Here is an 18488-nt window from a genome sequence, read left to right on the forward strand (position 1 = left end):
CACAGAGTGATAGCAGTCTCTACACACTCAAACACAGCCGGCAGTTCTTCAGCTTCCATGTGTTTCTTTTTTTCCCTTAACGGAATAGACAGCGCGAGGCAATGACATATAAAATTGATTTATCACCGACTCACAAACAAACAGGAAGCATCTTTGCAAGAAATTCACTTTCCGACATGTCCAGAGGGGTTCAGTGTGCACACTGCTAAAATAACACATTTGGAAACATGGATTGGGAGCAGCATCTGACAAATCAGTCTTCTGCAATGGTGGGAAGATGCAAAAAAGAAAAAAGATGCAATTCAGAATGCTGCTGATAATATTTGAACAATTGGTTTGGCTTTTTTTCCCCCTTTTGGATGCTCCCATTGGGGTTATCAACGAATCGTCAGCTTCCCTCTAACCAAGGGGTGGTCCAGGCCAGACCAGCAGCAGATGCATGTAGTGTTTCTGTAATCCACCTCATTACAGAAAGAAATAACATGAAATGTGGATGAAAGCAAGCTTTAATTTTGATTGAAAATGAATGAATATATTTGAAAACAGAACATCTTGGAGTTTTTATTTCAAAACTGTGGTCAATATACTAATTTTATTGCAAGTTGCACCACAGTTTGATTTTTCTCAAGAAAAAGTGCAAACTTGGAGAAATGCTGTGTTCATGTGTTGGAAAAATGACTGTATGACTTGGAAAACACACACACAGACGTCAGAAAAACAACAAATCATACACTGCATGAATACAGAAATAACTTTCAGTACCTAAGCAAACATCAATGTATTTGCCGTTGACGATGTTTGCTGTCAACTATCGGGATGGACGATGACATCGTCGGGGGGGCGGGGGGGGGGGGGGGGGGGCGGCGGCTATTTTTTAACATTTTTCGTTCTTGTATAACTGCTATTCGTTATTTTACTTTATTTATTTTATTTCCCAACTAATGACTCCAGTATAAACTGAGGGAAGTGACTTTAACAAAAAAATTAACAAACAAAAAAGAAAAGAAGTAGTCCGCTCCCGCACTTAATCAGTCAGGTGGACCGGCGGAGCGCGGACTTACAGCTTTGTGTTTGAGGGGGGGGTGCTTTGTTACATGAGCGGTATGTGTGGGAGATTTAAGACTGCGATCCGTCCCGCAGCTCTAGGGGTACGAGCTACCAAACTCAGAACCGGGTCTAAAAGTGTGTGTCTGACCAGAGCTTGCACCGTCAGCACACACACAGCAGCTTTGAGGCGGTGTGAGCTTCAAAGCAGAAATGTCGCTCAGTCCTTAGAAACCGTTCAAACAATCACGTGGATTTGTGTTTCCAGTCGTGTCCCGACTAAATAAAGGCAGATGTTATTCCCACATGTTTACGTGCAGCCAGCATGCAGCGCCACCCAAAGCTAATGTTGTTAGCCCGTGTTAGCATACTGCTAATCCTGGCTTCGTTCAGAAAAAGCACTGACCACACGGATTAAAATTCAAATGCTGAGCGAACAGGTGCTTCATAATAATCGCAACATTATTAAAAGCACGTTTAGAAGATCGTCTCGTATATAACCGAGCTGACATGTCAATGTATATAGCCGCTTGGCGCTGTTTAACACCGTTTTGTATTGAATTGTTACGTTCGATAAAGTTTGAAAAAAAAAGCCGCTCGGCGGAATTTATATCCCCTTCCGGTTTTCAAACCCTACTGCGCATGTGCGAATGATTTATTCCGACCGAAAGTGTGACCTTAGTGAACGTTTTTATATTCTGAAAACATTTTTCTGGGCCCATGTACACGGTTGGATTCTAATCCGACCATTGATCCCATCAAGATATTTTGTACATGTAACCGCGGCTTATGGTGTCGACTCGCAACGTGACGGGGGCGTGGCATCACGATGGAGTCTCTCCATCGGGATGTCAGTCACCCATCACGAAGGACGATGATATCGTCCATCGGCACAACCCTAATTTGTAGTCCACCATCTATGGGTAGGCACCAGAATTACAGGAAAATAAAACATTGTTGAGGATTATTAACATAATTTATTCCAGTTTGGAGGGCCAGCTAGGTTAACAGGCTGCATAGGCTGCATATGGCCCATGGACTATAGATCTAACCCCATACTCTGCTGGATCAAACCATCTTATGACCTCCTTCACTGCATCCATGAATATTCTTTTTTGGTCCTTCTCCTTCTGAAGTAGTTGGTTCTGATCATATCCGTCCATCTATTCCCTGTCACTGCTATCTTTACAATCATATAGGGAGCTGGAACTTCTACCAGCTGTCTTTGGGCAAAACCAGGGTGCACATTTGACAGGTTGCTAGTCTAATTGCAACCATCTTAACTCTAAAACCCTCTAAATGGACATGCCCACCTTTTCTAATGCAGTTATTTCAAAATCATTGATAAACACTGGCAAAAGCTTTTGTTGTAAACTAGAACCGAGATTCCTTAATTTCCAATACCTGCTTAGAGAGCCTCTGCTCAGAGTAAAAATGAGGTAAACTGTGAGTGAAAAGCCACTGAAAAAAAATAATAAGTCTGGATTAAAGGTGTCAGCTGAACCGAGGGACACCAAATGAAATAGCGTCTGAGATAAATAGCAAGTTTAGTGAGAGACTCAAATACAATGCTACCTTGATTGGTGCACATTAGGGAAAGAGAATGGTTAACTGACTTGTGATGAGTTGGGACTGTGGGGATTGTGCACACGTACACACAACATACAAGCAAAAATATGCACAGCCCAACAGGGACAGCACACTGAACACAACAGGAAATTTCAAAAGCTCCACCACAATGCCAACTGACAGCAGCTGAGACCTGAATATTAACTGCATTAGAAGGAGTCGCAGTGGAGTGTTAGAGAACGCACAGGTCCTTGAGAGTCTTGATAAAGGTGTAGGTGGGATAGAATGTGGATGCCCATTAGTCAGATCATCTCATAGTTTCATAACATGCCACTCTATAAGTGTACAATGAACATGGACGTCACTAATCTTGCAGGTCCTTACAGCATTTAATCTTATCAGTACATCGTTTGTTTCTTTATGTAAACATATGGATGCCTGCAGGGGATACATTCCCTTACATAATCACCATATAAAAATAGGACACAGATTACACATAATGATTGCTTCATCCATCCATGCAGCTTAATACTAACATAACCTCTATACTTCTAAAAGGGTTTGGTTTCAACAGTGTTCTATTTTTAGGAAGACTTTGGGCATATATCTTCTATAAAATAGTCTTTTTTTTGTCTCCCATCTGGCACCAAAAAACACGTCTAATTTCATTTCCTATGAGGTCTATTTAAAAAAGAAGCAAAAATCAAAACTTATCCCAACTTATTAGTAGGGGTGGCTGCCAATCAGCATCAACAGTAGGTGAGTCACTGTGCTGCAGTCTGTCAAATGTGGCTAGTGTTGGTACAAAGCAAGTAAACTGAAGTAAAAGACAGCACTTAATCATTTTCAATCCTTCTAAATAAAAGTATAAGTACTCCCGAACAAAACAACATGATATTGATTTTCTTATTTGCAGATCCTCTCTGACTTCACCCAAGGAATCCTGCACAGAAATGGTATAAAATGATCCGTCCATATAGACCTAAGCTCATTCCGTCTCACTCTGCTGTTTTGAAAATGGGCAATAATGGTGGGTAAATGGCGTATACTCTGAGCGTTTTCCTACCTTGATTAAGGCCCAAGGCGCTTTACAGTCACAGTTCCAATCACCCATACACACACTGACGGTTGTTCAGCCTGTAACCCTCAGGACCAGTGTGGGGTTCAGTGACGCATGGACAAGCAAGGTGGGACTCAAACCTGCAATCGTACAAACTCTACATTTCTATGGGGGGTTTTAAATAATGAAGAAAAAAGCTAGAGTGGCAACAGAGGACATAAAAATTATTGTGCAATAAGTAATGATTTATCCTTCTGCACTCCTGTTTAAACAATATGCATTTGTATATTCACAATGACAAAAAAAACGATAAAAATAAATGATTAAAACTTGCTGTTTATCATTTTATCAGTTATGAGTCTAACATAAAAAGTGTCTTCTTGAAAACATCACGTTTTACAACTGTCCATTGAACAGTCTAAGTCTGAAGTGCTACAGCCTGTGGGCAGCCAGAGAGCCTGTGTGCACGCGCTCCTATACATCAGACGTACGCACACAGCAAGACTAATCACAGGATTGTAAATGGAGAGTGGAATGAGAAGTCAACGTAGAGGCTATAGGCTACAGCTGCATCTGCATGTCTGCGCTGTCACATAAACTAAAAATGTGGGCGGCTACATCAAGATAGGAGGCAACAACATGGTTTTGTTTTAATCACTTCATCTTTAAAAATGCAGCAATAATATTTCTATATTCCAGAGTCAACATGAAAACAGGTTACGCTGTGTTCACCTATCCTGGTTATTTATCTTTATTAAGTTAAAAGGGCAAATGCTTTGCCTTCTGAAGCAATTCAAACACTTATTGAATGTAGTGATTTGCCATTTTGATGCACCTTAGAATGAAAAAGATGTACGTTTTTGTTTATTATTATTTTCTTAATAATTGCAAAAAAAAAAAAAAAAAGCATTTAATTCACATTTTGCCTAAAATTTAGCGAGAAGCATTGAGTGTGCTGAATAACCTGAAAAAGTATCCTCTATAAATGGATTTCTTTAAAGAAAAAATAGCCATAGCACTACTATGGGGGGAGGAAGATGGATTCTTGTACAAAAAAAAGTCACTTTAAGGCTGCTATTACATGTCATTTACATTACTATGGACTTAAAATTGGAAACGTGTGCCAATATGAATTTTTCCAACAAAACCCTTAAATTGCATGTTGGCTTTTCAGTTTTTATTTACAGATCAGAACAATAGACTGAATCTGACAGCAACCAGGATCCTACAGTAAAACCGTGAGGCAATTATTATTTTAAAAAGTGTCTTTTTAAGTCAGTCTCCTATTAATTTCATGATCCTTTTTTTAAAAATACATTTAAATCAAAATGAGGGACACTGAGATAAGACTGCCATACAAACAGTTTTGTATTTAAATGCATGAGTGGATTTACATTTACATGTGTGATGGAAACCGCACATGCACAGCTTGCATCACACAGATTGCTGTTGAGGTTGCCACTTGATGTCCTCTCATCATTTAACATACAAGATGGAGAGTATAGAGAGTATCGCTTTTCTGCACTCATCTCTAGCTGCTATAAATCTCCAGCTAACTTCTCCCTGGTGGGCATCGACTCCACACCAGCTTGGCCTAATGCAACACAGCAGCACAGGCTGATGTGAAAAGATCAACAGGTCCTGGGGGCATGCAGAAGCCACACTGACCGTTCCCCTCGTCTCTCTGTGTTTGCGTTTCTCCCTGTCCATCCCTGTCGTGTGCTGAAAATGACTGTAGAGCAAATACAGTTGCTGCAGAGCAAGAAAACAAACTACATTCAAGTAGGTTAGACTAAAAGGAAAAGGGAGGAAAGTGTTTACACTACGACACCTAGCTTTTTTGGTTAGAGATCCTGAATTGTTCGAAACTGTTTTATACAAAGAATACATTTACAAAATTACAATTTAACTACAAAGCATAGAAAAAAAAGACAAATCTATGCATTTTATTATTTAGTTCAGACAAAAATTAAGGGAAAAAAGTACAATCCAAACAGGCAAACCCTATAGAAAAAGTGTATAGGCATTGTGGTTAAAAAAGAAAATAATTCTCCTTGTGATTTAATGGATCCATAGGACATTAAAATGAATGCATAGCTTAATGGGTAAACAAGTGTGCAATCCCACTATGTAGCAACATTTCTAAGCTGACTGTAAAGCAATAAAACTAACTTTTTACTTTATTATTTTTGAATTGTCATTTAATAAAAAACATTCTTCAAGTATTTATTTTTCAAAAAATTCAATAAAAACATACAAAGCCCAAAGCACATAAACAGACAGCTCACTGCAAATGCTTAGCAAATGCAATTTGCCATTAACATAAATTAAAGGCTCATAAACTTTCCTAAGAGGCTTCCAGTAAATGTAATAAAGGACCTCTCTTCCTGAATTCATGTTTTATTCAACATTAGGATATGCTCAATTAGAAGCCCTAATTAACATTAGCTGTCCTCCCAGTGTGGCGGCGGATGAAGGGGGTGAGGGTGGGGTGAGATCAGAGGTGAGGGAAAACGGGCGGCGTGGATTAACGCTGAGGATGAAAGAAACAGATGTCAAGAAGGAGGAAGGTATTAGAAACACACGTTTGCTGATTTCTGAAGGGAACAAGTGTCTGTTGAGAGAGTAATCAAAACCTAGTTTTTTGAAGATTTATTATATAGGTAAAGATTTACTATTTTTTTATTAACTGCAAACAGTTTAGTATGTGTGTTCTCAGCTACGGTATAAGTTGAGCTTTAGTTGTGTAATATTGAATGCCATTCATGCTCAGTAGCTCAGTAGTAGAACAATCAGATTTTTCTCCATGTTGGATTTGGACTCCTCCGGCTGATTGGCTGTCATGTCTGGTCTTCTTTGTTAAAGGTCTGATGTTTAAAGTTTCGATGTGCCGCGTTGCATGTAATGTGATGTAATGTCCAAAAACGCACTGCTGATGCGCCGAGTCGGATGCTCAAGTCACACCACAGGACCTCTGATTGTGTCTGTACATTGACTTAACATTGAACCTGGACGTCCCTGATGCGGTGAAAAACATGTACAGTAAAAAAGTTTTTTTTTGAAAGAATTCACATTTTTGATATTACATTTTTGATATTGTGATCAGAATTCTGAAAATAAATGTTTAAAATTACAATTTAATCTTTGAGCTTGAAAGGAAAAAGAACAACTTAATTTCCGATGAAAAGTTAAAATAAAAATCAGGCTCTAACTTTGATATGTCACTCTTATCTTCTTTCTCTTTCGGCTTGTCCCATCAGGGGTCGCCACAGCGAAACAACCTCTCCTTCGAGGACGAGTCGCATGGTTAACTTGGCAATGTTTTACGCCGGAGGCACAGAAACAGAGAAGGGAATGATATGTCACTCTTATACGGTGATTTATATGGTTAATGTGTTTCATGCTAAGGTGAAAAAATTCACTTTTTGCTTTTATGTACCGTAGATACTAAATTAAGGTAATTTTGGAGCCAAAGTGCTTTGATGCATTTCCACATCAATAGGCATCAAGTCCTCTACAACATATTGCCTCCTAAATATTTATCACTTTATCTCTACAGGATAGATCAAAACTATTGTTTTAAGATGGGAATTATCACAGCATTTCTCAAAAAAGGAGCCAACATACAGCTGAGCCACCTGAGGTTAAAAAAAATCTAGTAACATCAGGGGTCCAATGAAAAATGTAGCAGATTTTCTATTAACCTGCAGTAATGAACAGAGGCCAGCATGGGTCAGGCAGGAAACAGGAACAGAAAAAAGCAAATATATTGGAGGAAAAAAAGAAAAGTGGAACAGAAGAAAATAAAACAGCATTTATTTCTAAATATTTTTAACAGTAGATGAAAGAGACATATAGACTGTATGAACACTACACTGACAGCCTGGGCTGCATGTCTAAATCAGCGGTAAGCGTTGTTTTCATTAGATTGCGGCCACCAACTCCCTAATGTGATCTCTCTTCGCACCAGCAGTCTGCAACTCGCAGCCAGAATGGAGATAAATGAACAGGCGGAGGCGCTGAGAGGAGCTTCCACAGAGAGTGAGCGTCCAAGGCGGAGACAAATATGCAAGAAGGAAGATTACAGGGACTCAAGATACGTCTTCATTCAATGACTTAAACATGTAATATGAACTTGCAAACTGGCAATAAATCCTAGATTTGATATATTTGAATTATAAAAAAGTGTTGCAGAAAAGAAGACGTTCAAATCCCATGAACATATTAGTAGTATAATGTTCGCTTCCTTGCACGTAACACAGACAACACTTGTATTCATTAACTGCTACTGTAACCCTTTAAGGATTATGGCATCTGTCCTCTATAGTTTAGGGCTTCAGAACAATGATGCATGTACTTTTACTGCATTTCTGTCTAAAACTTTACTTGGACATGTTTAATTTTGTTCTTAAAATGGTCATCCTCTTCCTCTATCCGTTTAACCTGCTTTTCAGTCTCAACACTGAGATCAAATGACACTGGATCCTTCAAGAGCATATGGGAAAAAAAAATGCAAACAAAAATTTGTAACTTTTGCTTCATCATCTGGACAAAAACATGCAGCAAAAAGTATACTCTCTCTTTGAACTAAAACTTTATTTAACCTATCGTGATGACCAGCATATGTATACCGCTTTTCTTTGCCGCTACAGTGAGCTCAGTTGTTGCCATGACAATGCGCTGCACCACGTATCAAATAGTCCGATTTTTGAGAAAAAGCAATTTAAACAGAAAAAAACCCCAACAAGAATAAATAACAAAAAATGTATTTAATTTTTTTTCTTTTGTAAGTGACCATGGTACTTGCGGGATAAGGCCCTTTAAAGTGCGCATTATCAGAAACTGACAGACTTTGCGGAGGTCCGTAAAGTTCGCTTTGTGTCGGACGTTCCATGTTTCGACATCTTTTGTTCATTTCTGAAAATGCACACTAAGGGCACAATTCCTTACGTATTTAATATTCAACAACGTTCATCAAAGCACAATTTAGTTCCTGATTTAAAATACTTCAAATATGTTTCTCCTGTCATGACTTTCTTTAGTTTGCATCTGATCCAAATCTGTCAAGTTCTATAGATTTTTTGTATCTTCATATTTCATTTATTGTGTATATTTGGAGCATTGGATGGACTTGCAAGTTCCTTTGGGATTAATAAAGTACTCTATTTATATGTCTACATATTTATTTATTGTTTTTAAATCAAACACAATCTGGGTTAAATTTGACTAAAACACAAACTTGTCACTGACACTTTTATCTATGGTAATTTTACGTAGTAGCATAATCCTGAGCTCTAGAACATTTTTTTGTACCAGTATGCCTCTTTTTTTTCTCAAAAGCTAGATGCCCCTTGATTTTCATCAACATTGCATTCAATACCCCGGTTTTAACATTTATGTTCCTTAACTGCTCTCCGTTTTCTGCTTCCTGCCCTGACAGGAAGAGAGAACAATCAGGCTGTGCATTTATCGCTGCATAAAATGTGTTGTTTAGATGAATTGATGTAGGAGATTTTCAGTGTTTTTTTTAACTCAAAATGTTTTCAAACCAGTAAAAAACAGCACTATTACCAGCTGTCGTCTTTCCACAGTCTTTACAATAAAAACATTGCATCCTATTTTGGGCTTTACTGTGTCTGATCAAGGGACATTATTCAAATCACTATCTTTCACATGTCTACACCAGAAGAAATTAAGATTTTCATCTCCAAACACTCCAATGCTTTCATGTAGTTGTCTAAATTTTGAGCAAAAAGTTTGATTTGGTTTAATTATCAGACTTTTGATGATTTGTCTTTCTTCTTATAACTCTGAATATTTTCTCCTCTCTTTTACTATCTTCTTCCATTGCTGTCTGCACTGAAATTTTCATTGAAACTGTTATGAATTGTTTAATTTCCGTAAAATAAGACAAATACTGCATTTATTCTATCTTAAACTACATTTTCCAGACCGTCAAACTGCGTTCTCATCCACTTAATTCTCTTCTTTCTTTATTTTTTTTCATGTCGTCTTTTTGTGCTGTCAAAAACAGAGATGTCACCAAATGTAATATCACAGCACAATGCTCTGGATGTCCTATTATTAAAAGCTATCAATCATCCACACCTGAATATCTCACTGTTTTTTATTAAAAAGCAACAAAAAAAGGGTTTAGAAAATATTCAGTCTACCGCACTTACCATATTTGGAGTTTTGTAAAATGTTATGAAGCTAACATTCAAAATCAGTTTTGTGTGAAAATAAAACGTCCCAGTTTTGTTAATGCTCATATAAAATAACCACATTGGGTCACTGTTAGTCCTACGTTTGGGAAATTTGCTGGACAACCTGCATCTTAGAACAATCTGTGTGGAAAAGATTGAACCACAGTGCATTGCTAACGTGGAGGTGCAGTTGGTTGCCTCTGGACTGAATAGAAGGATTTCTAATTGAAGCAGAGTCCAAACCACTGCAGAACTGGAATAAAAAGTCCTCAGTTGAACAAAGTCTTTATATTTTTGAAAGGTAAGGCCTGAAAATTCTTAACACAAAATTTTGCAATCTTTCTTTTGATCAGCTCCCATCATCTAACCTATATCCACTCTGTTTGGACATGGTTAGCAAACTTCCTCTGGCCAATCAGAAGTGGGCTCGCACTAGTACAACATGGGATCTTTACTGAGCTTTTATACACTTGCTGGCCACTTTATTAGGCAAACTGTCCCACTACTTGTTAATACAAATATATCAGTTGACGCGGCAGCAAATCAATGCATAAAGGCATGTAGAGATGGTCCAGACGATAATTAAAGGGACTTTGAACGTGGCATGGTTAATGATGCCAGACGGGCTGGTCTGAGGATTTCAGAAAACTGCTGATCTCCTGGGATTTTCACCCACAACCATCTCTAGAGTTTACATAGAAATGGTCTGAAAAAGAGAAAATATCAAGTGAGCAGCAGTTCTGTGGGTAGAAATACCTTGTTGATGCCACAGGTCAGAGGAAAATGACCAGACTGGTTACAGCTGACAGAAAAGCAACAATAACTCAAATAACCACTGGTTACAACCAAGGTCTGCAGAAGAGAAATCTCTGAACGCACAAGTCCAACCTTGAGGCAGATACAGCAGCAGAAGACCACATTGCGTGTCACTCCTGTCAGCTAAGAACAGGAAACTGAGGCTACAATTCACACAGACTCACTAAAATTGGACAATAGAAGATGGAAAAATGTTGTCTGGTCTGATGAGTCCATTTCTGCTGCCACATTCAGATGGTAGGATCAGAATTTAGGGTCAACAACATGAAAGCATGGATCCATCCTGCCTTATACCAACGGTTCAGGCTGGTTTTGGTGGTGTAATGGTGTGGGGAATATCGTCTTGGCCCACTTTGGGCCCTTAAGTACTAATTGAGCTTGGTTACAATACCACAGCCTACCTGAATATTGTTGCTGACCATATCCATCCTTTTATGACCACAGTCTACCATCTTCTGACGGCTACTTCTAGCAGGATAAGGCGCCATATCATAAAGCTTGAATCATCTCAGACTGGTTTTTTGAACATGACAATGAGTTCACTGGACTCAAATGGTCTCCACAGTCACCAGATAACAACCCAATAGATCACCTTTGGGATGTGTTGAATGCATTGAGTATAGGTCACATATACTACCACACTGGTCCCACTGTAGAGCTGTGTTCTATTTTCAAATGTAAACCCCACAATGCAATGCAACGATTCATCACAAACCTTAGAATTCTTCTTGCTTACAGGATCACATTTTTCTCATATGATATTTTCTTTCAGACTTAATACACTCCCCCCAAGGTAAGCTACAACAACAAAAAGAGAATGTCTGAGCTTTATAAAGTAGCTGGCCTAAAAATCAGGCATGAAAGCTGGTAGAAAAGATGGTGTTAGTTTGAAAATTAAGGTCATAAGAAAAAAAAGGAACTCTTAAGATTACCATTGAAAAGAGAAGCTGGTCTCGGTAGAAAAGCAGTAAAATCTGTTAGCTCTGGAAAAGATTCTTCTGTCAGCAGTTAATAATCCTGAACAAACCTCAGAATCAACAGCAGCACACGCCTGACAGTTGTTGTCAGAAAAGTAATGTACACAAGGCAGGCGAAGAATGAGCAAAGATCCACTTTAAACAAATTTAACGGGTGTTGTCAACTTTGGTACAAGTCAAATGAGACAAAGTTTATTGGACAACAAAAAAATAATGGACAGGCCCAGTAAAGACCCAAAAAAGAAAGAAAGGTTGCATTATGATGCAGTATTGACATAAACCAATATTTAAATCTTAAACTGCTCTTATGCGTTAGTAAAGAAAATGTGCGTGTTTGTGTTTGTTAAAAGCTAAAAATAAACATCAATAAAGCTTTTACTCAGATTTTTGTGTCAGTGAAAATGCTACTTGTAGAGCTCTAACATCAGCAGTAAAGACGAGGGCTCATAGTGTTTCAGTGAGAGAACAGTATAAAGTCACGTTTATAGATTAATAAAAAAAATGTTCAACAGCTCTTTAAGGACATATCTAAGGTCCCTTTTCTACGGGAAATATTGTATTTCTGACCAAATCCTAGTATCCATCAGTGGCAGTTTTGTAAGATCAAATTCTCTGTGTAAGAAAAGATTTCATAGTGGATTACGGCGGGTTAATTTGCAACATTTGTAAATATATGTGCCACATCACATATGCTACCCTTTTTTGTTGCTTTTTATGTTTCTGTCACATCCAATTTTTTACACAACATGTAAACGTTTAAATAAAAGTTTCTACCAGACACAATATTAAATGGCTAAAATGATCCACTTCTCATCCTTCAACTGTGTAGTGTGATTTTTTTTATTTTATCCCTGTGCTTACTTTTGGTGCAAACTCCTTCTGAGAGATGGAAGGGTTAGTGTGACCTGAATGATTAGGATGAGGCTAAAAAGCTTGTGATTTGATAGAATCCTACATGAAGCACAAAAGAACAGAGTTTTGTTTGAAAGGCCTTGTATGTCTTCACATACAAATGGGGTTTTTAACCATAATCACAATTCTTGAAATTAAACTTCAACCGTATAAAAACCATTGGTATCAAATTTAATACACACATTTCAGGGACCTGAATCTCATTAGCATCATCCAAGCTTTCCTTAAAAACCCATTCTTTATAACCTTGGGCCGTGTTTTTGCCCTGTAGTTCATCATCATTCTACTAGGGGCAGTAGAAGGGATTTTCCTGCTCATTTCAAAGCTCCTGCTTCCATAAAATCTCAAAAAACACTCGGAGGGGAAAGTTTAGCTAATTTTCAAAACTTTGTGTTGAGAACAATATTGTTTAATTAAAGAAAATGAGGATTGGTTGTATTGCAACAATGGTAAATTTGATGCTAAATAATTCTTTACAACACATTTACACCATGTTAAAAATGTGTGGATCAAATTTGAAACATTTTTTTTTCCTGACCACTCTTGTCAATATTGTTGCATCTTAAACTAACATTGGGGTGAGGAAAACCTTACAAAATCACCCGACATATTGTAATTGATACAAACTTTATGTCATAAAAAGCTTTTTCTGGATTTCATCAAAGATAAAAAATTAAAAAAAAAACATAAATTGCAAGAGAATTTGCAAAGCTGTCAGTTATTTGATGTACTGGGCTTTACAGGATTAAAAATAACTATTTTCCAAAATCAAACGTCATGATTGATATACATTTTCTAAATTTATTTAATTGATGAAAAATTAAATGGTTCATCATATATTTTTTAGAACTTTCCCTTTTTGTAATGTACAAAAAAAGTATTGAAGTATGGCAATAGAACATGTACATTGATGGTGCAATAGTGACAAGCTTTAGGTTATACCTCCCACAGCAGACTCACCTGCGGCACACTGCTCTTCATCTGCTCCGTTCTCACAGTCTCTCTCTCCGTCGCATCGCCATGACAACGAAACACATTTGCTGGCAGCCCCTCCACAATCAAACTTCTCTGGGGGACAAGTCTGTCGGCCTGTTGGGAGATAGTGACAAAAAGAGAGACAGTTGAGAGGACGGACGACAGGCAAGGCAAATGGATGAGAGAAAAGGGGAGAAAAGAGGGATAGAGAATGAAGCCAAGGAGGATAAAATGGGTCAAGAAACAGAGAGGAGGCAAAGATGGAGGGAAAAGGGACAGCCAGTCAATAAAACAGTTTGATAACTTAGTTATCGTGGTGCTGAAATTGATCTTTTTTCAAAGGCTTACAATTTAACTAGACACACAGTGACAGTGGAACAAAGAACACTAGAGTGCTGAAGACACAGGCAGGGATGCACACACAAACAGTAAATAAATAAATCAAGAAAGAGGGAGCTAAAACAAGCACTTGCTCTTGTGTGAAACTGTCAAGAATAAATCAGGGAAGCTTACTTTATTTTAAAATCTTCATTCAAAATAAGTACAGTTTTTAACCAGGTTTTAAATTGTTGACAGTACAGAAACATTCATTCTCATTAATTCGTATTTGCTGCCTCAAATGTGTGTCACAACATTGTTTGTATGAATAGTTTCTCCGAAAAATAATAAGAACATATAGAAAATATTAAAGCTCGAATGGAAAAAAAATAAATATCAATCCATATTCTTTCCCTAGGAAGCTGCATAATATATATATATATATATATATATATATATATATATATATATATATATATATATATATATATATATATATATATATATATATATATATATATATATACATATATACATATATATATATATACTAGGGTAGCACGGTATGAGGAAAAATTGCGATATTGGTGATAAATATTTCCATTTGTGATATTGGTGATCAATATTGCGATGACAATATAACTTGTGATATGTGAAGAAAAACAAAACAACTAAATATATCATTTCCTTTTCACAGCAAGAGTTTAAATACGAGTCAACATAACTTAAATTACACTCCAAATGACCCCTGTCTACATAGGAGGCGTCCATCTAAAATAAAAGGACTCCATCTGATTGTTCTATGATGTAAAGGAGTGCATCCAATTGGTCAAATGCATAAAGGGATTTCTTCGATTTATTAAATATTTCAAGCAGCCATAAGATTGTTTTAGCACATTTAAGGTAAGCATTTATCGTAATTTTTGCCGACTTTTGGGATATGCGTATTGCACAGCTTGACATCATGATAACGATAAATGTGCGAATTATTGTGCAGGCCCAATATATACATATACATATATATATATATATATATATATATATATATATATATATATATATATATATATATATATATAAGGAATGAAGACAGGATTCATCTAGACCAGAAACCTGGACTAAGCTCCTCCTTGCACAATAATTGTACAACAATTGCACGGCTCAAACTGCCTCTGAAGCAGCTTTTTTCTTAATTTACAGCAGAGTTGTTTCGTTCTGAGACCATGGTTAAAGTTTGGCTTTCTGGACAAATTCACACATGGATAGTGGACGTGTGCTAAACATCTTCAGGTATTAAAAGAGAATAGGCCTTTTCATCAGCTGAATTAAGTGCACTACGCTGACCAGCACGCCCACAGTCCTCCACTGTGCCCATTTCTTTGTGCTTCTTCAAAAGAGCTTGACTAGCACATCTTAAAACCCCAGTGTGTAATGATTTCTTTTTTTTTTTTTGCTTTAAGAAAGAAGTTGCTGATGCAGTGCAAGTACCTTATGTTTTATGGCTGTGCTCAGTCCTCCCGGAGTGGGTTCTTGTTGACTTAAAAGTCTTCTTTAATTATTCTCAGTTGCAGATTCTGGCTGTGTCATTCCATGTTTAAAGCCTTTAGCACAGATTTTTCCATTTAGCTTTAGGTCGTTTTAATGGATGCTTGGAATTGACGTTCATTTGCACCTATTTAGTATCATATAGGTCACTATACAACCAACAATATTCCTGACTCCTAGCAGGTTTACATAAAATAAACGAGTAGTCAGAGAAATACTGATTTGATTTGCAGATTTTTCCTGCTTCCTCACATTTTTAACAAGCTTGGTTTGAAGCACTTTCTCCATCCTGGTCTAAAAATTGGTAGACTTTGTGATTTACAGTACTGAACCCATAGGGTGTGTGAGTGAAAGGTGGGTCCCTTAAGGTGAACACCTCTTGCACTCAAGGCCTTTGTTCCTCCATGAGGAACCCCTCCGAGGGGTTGGTGCACAGATCAAAAATGCAGCATTCTATTGCATCAAATTTACACCAAGTCCCCATAGCAAATCTCAGTCCTTTCTTCTTTCAAACCACAGTATAGACGGACACATCCACCAACAGCACCGCACCACAGAGACTCCAGCTCCAGATCACATTACTCTGCTGTGTCAAACTCAACTCCATCAATTACATATATTTGACCATCAGTGAGCCTCTTGCTGACTGGTCTGTGTTTGTGCGTGTGTGTTGCAACCGCAGATCGATAGTACTTCTGGGATTTTTCCCCTTCCAGTCTCATTTTCCTTTGTTCATCTCATATTTCTTTCTTCTCAATTTGATTTTTTTACAATCCAGAATGATTTGTAGCCACTGAAAGGCCTCACAGAGTGCTCTCTTGAGAATTGAGGCTGTGAATTTCAGTTTTGCCAGTAGTGGTTACTTCAACTCTTAGCAACCTTGGCTAGAATATTATGTAGCGTTAGAAATCTGTCTTGGATTTTAGTTTTTGGTACATCTGAATGGGATGAAGATTGCTTTTTCTTTAATCAGAGCTAATCAGTTAAGGGAACAGTTTAAACATGTTTAGTGGATCCCTTCAAAGTTTTTTTGATAAACATCTAGAAGTGTTAAAAGAGCAACACCTGCATTATCAGTTCTTTGAACTGTAGATTGGAGCGCTTCCATTAATTGAGGGTTTGTGTTTTGTGAGCAAAACGCAACTCATCCTCTCAATGGAGTTGAAAAACTCTGCATTAAGACTGCATTAACATTTGGCATTTTCATCCTTTGACATATTGTGACTGAAACTCTACAAAACTTAAAAGGTGTGTATTAAAAACACAAAGCAGCAGTGAGAAATTCTGCATTCTAGCTCAAAAACACATAGCTTACAGACACAATTTCACTGATGACGGCTGAGGCAACCCATGAGAACCAATTGAGGGATGACAACAGGATGAATTTGGATCTTACCCAGACAGAACCAGCAATCTAAAGAAGAAATTCTTCACCATAAGCGTTAATGGCTACCGTGCGAGACTTGTCTTTTACAAAGTCAGATACGAAAACCCAACGCCTTAGGGGTTTGATAAATATCTGACTGACAGCTAATTTAAAAAGGATATCATTTATCTGACCGACTATGTCAGGGTCAGAGCGTGGAAGGAGGAGCCAGAAAAGGGCTGCCACTCAATCACTACATTTAAATGGAAACAGCAGAGAGCCTCTCGGACTTCAATTACGGTAAAAAACGAATGGCTTGGTTTTTATCCCAATTGTTGTAAAGTTCACTAAATAAAAAGGGAAATTCATATTTTTTGGCTGTATGTATAAGTAATTAGTCATTACTATCTAAAAAGTCTTTTTTAGGTGCCTTCCATTTGCAAATATATGCATGTCAATGGAATTTGGAAAATGTTTTGCCAAATAAACCATTTACATACAGTAAACTATGCAAATTGCTTTTCCGCCTTAGAAAAGCTTTGTTAGCATTTCAACATGACGTGTTTACTAAGTTCAGAAAAGTAGTACAAAGGGGAAAACAGATACATGAAAAAAGCTTGGTGTGTTTTAAAGGGAGGACGCACATTAAACCAAATGAATCACAGCTCCAAATCCAGCCTCTTAGCTGCCCGCCATGGGCATTTTAACTGAGTTTTCAGTTCTTAATGCTTTTGTGTTGAATGAATATTTCAAGAGCTGTGACTCTCCCAGGGCACGGAGACAAACACTGGGCTGTTAGCGGCCAGCTAGTTTGCCTGCTGCCAAGGCTTGGAGCAAATAACAACAGAGGAACTGATACTAGCCATGCTCCAATGGAGCAGCTTGGAGGTTAGCAGTAAGAGGTTGAGCAAAGCAGCTCCCAGGTGGGAGTACGCATTATCGAATGAGTGCAAAGCAGGGTCAAAACAGGCAACGTGCAGTCAGTGAATATATCCAGGATACATCAAGGCTGAGTAAACAAACAAATGCAGCTGATAGCAGCACCTCTTCATCTGCTCAAATTCTGCATCGTTAGCAGGTAAAGAAGAGAGCGCCTTGCGAGATCTGCAATTATTATAACAAACCAAAACTAATTTTACTACTGCTAATTGCTTTATGCTAATAAATTATAGCTGAATGCCATTATCGCAATAATTACAGTTTTGCAATGCAGAAACCTATTTGATCAATGCTAGTATCTGATGGAGGCGTGTTGCGTGATCAACCTTCCAACACTGTATTTGACAAATTTTTACGTTTTTGTTATTCACATAGATTTTAGGTGAGCCTGGATGGAGGAAAATCATTTGTGTGACAGGGTAATGTGCCGGCTTTTCATTCTGATCCACAAACTCGAGCAGTGACGACTTGGTATTCCCCTCACACGGCTCCTCTAAGTGTCTATTATGAGCGGGGTACAGAGATGGCTGAAGAAAGGCGCTGTATGCTAATGAGCTTTTGATTAAGTACTCTCCCAATTTGCCTTCTCAAGGAGGGAGGGATTGGAGCTTTGAAGCCCCTCCTCTATGTCCACCCCCCGAATGCCATGCTTGGCATTACAGCTAGCCTTGTAATTGATTGATTAGGAAGCTCAAAGTGCTGGAAGCAAATGCTGGGATAATTTGTTTATTATGAAGTGCATGTCTGAGGCCAGGTAATAC

General features: G+C 37.9%; 1 protein-coding gene across 6 annotated transcripts in view; it reads right to left on the reverse strand.

Annotated features, from left to right (window-relative positions):
• LOC101167610 (low-density lipoprotein receptor-related protein 8) overlaps positions 1–18488 on the reverse strand; it is a 170480-nt gene that overhangs the window by 55998 nt on the left and 95994 nt on the right. For all 6 annotated transcript variants that reach the window (XM_011474155.3, XM_011474153.3, XM_023954326.1 and 3 more), the window contains exon 4: positions 13545–13673. In XM_011474155.3, the coding sequence (XP_011472457.1) occupies positions 13545–13673 (129 nt within the window). The remainder of the gene's footprint in view (positions 1–13544; positions 13674–18488) is intronic.

The sequence above is a fragment of the Oryzias latipes genome, chromosome 4 (genome assembly GCF_002234675.1).
Source record: "Oryzias latipes chromosome 4, ASM223467v1".
In the NCBI taxonomy this organism is placed as follows: domain Eukaryota; kingdom Metazoa; phylum Chordata; class Actinopteri; order Beloniformes; family Adrianichthyidae; genus Oryzias; species Oryzias latipes.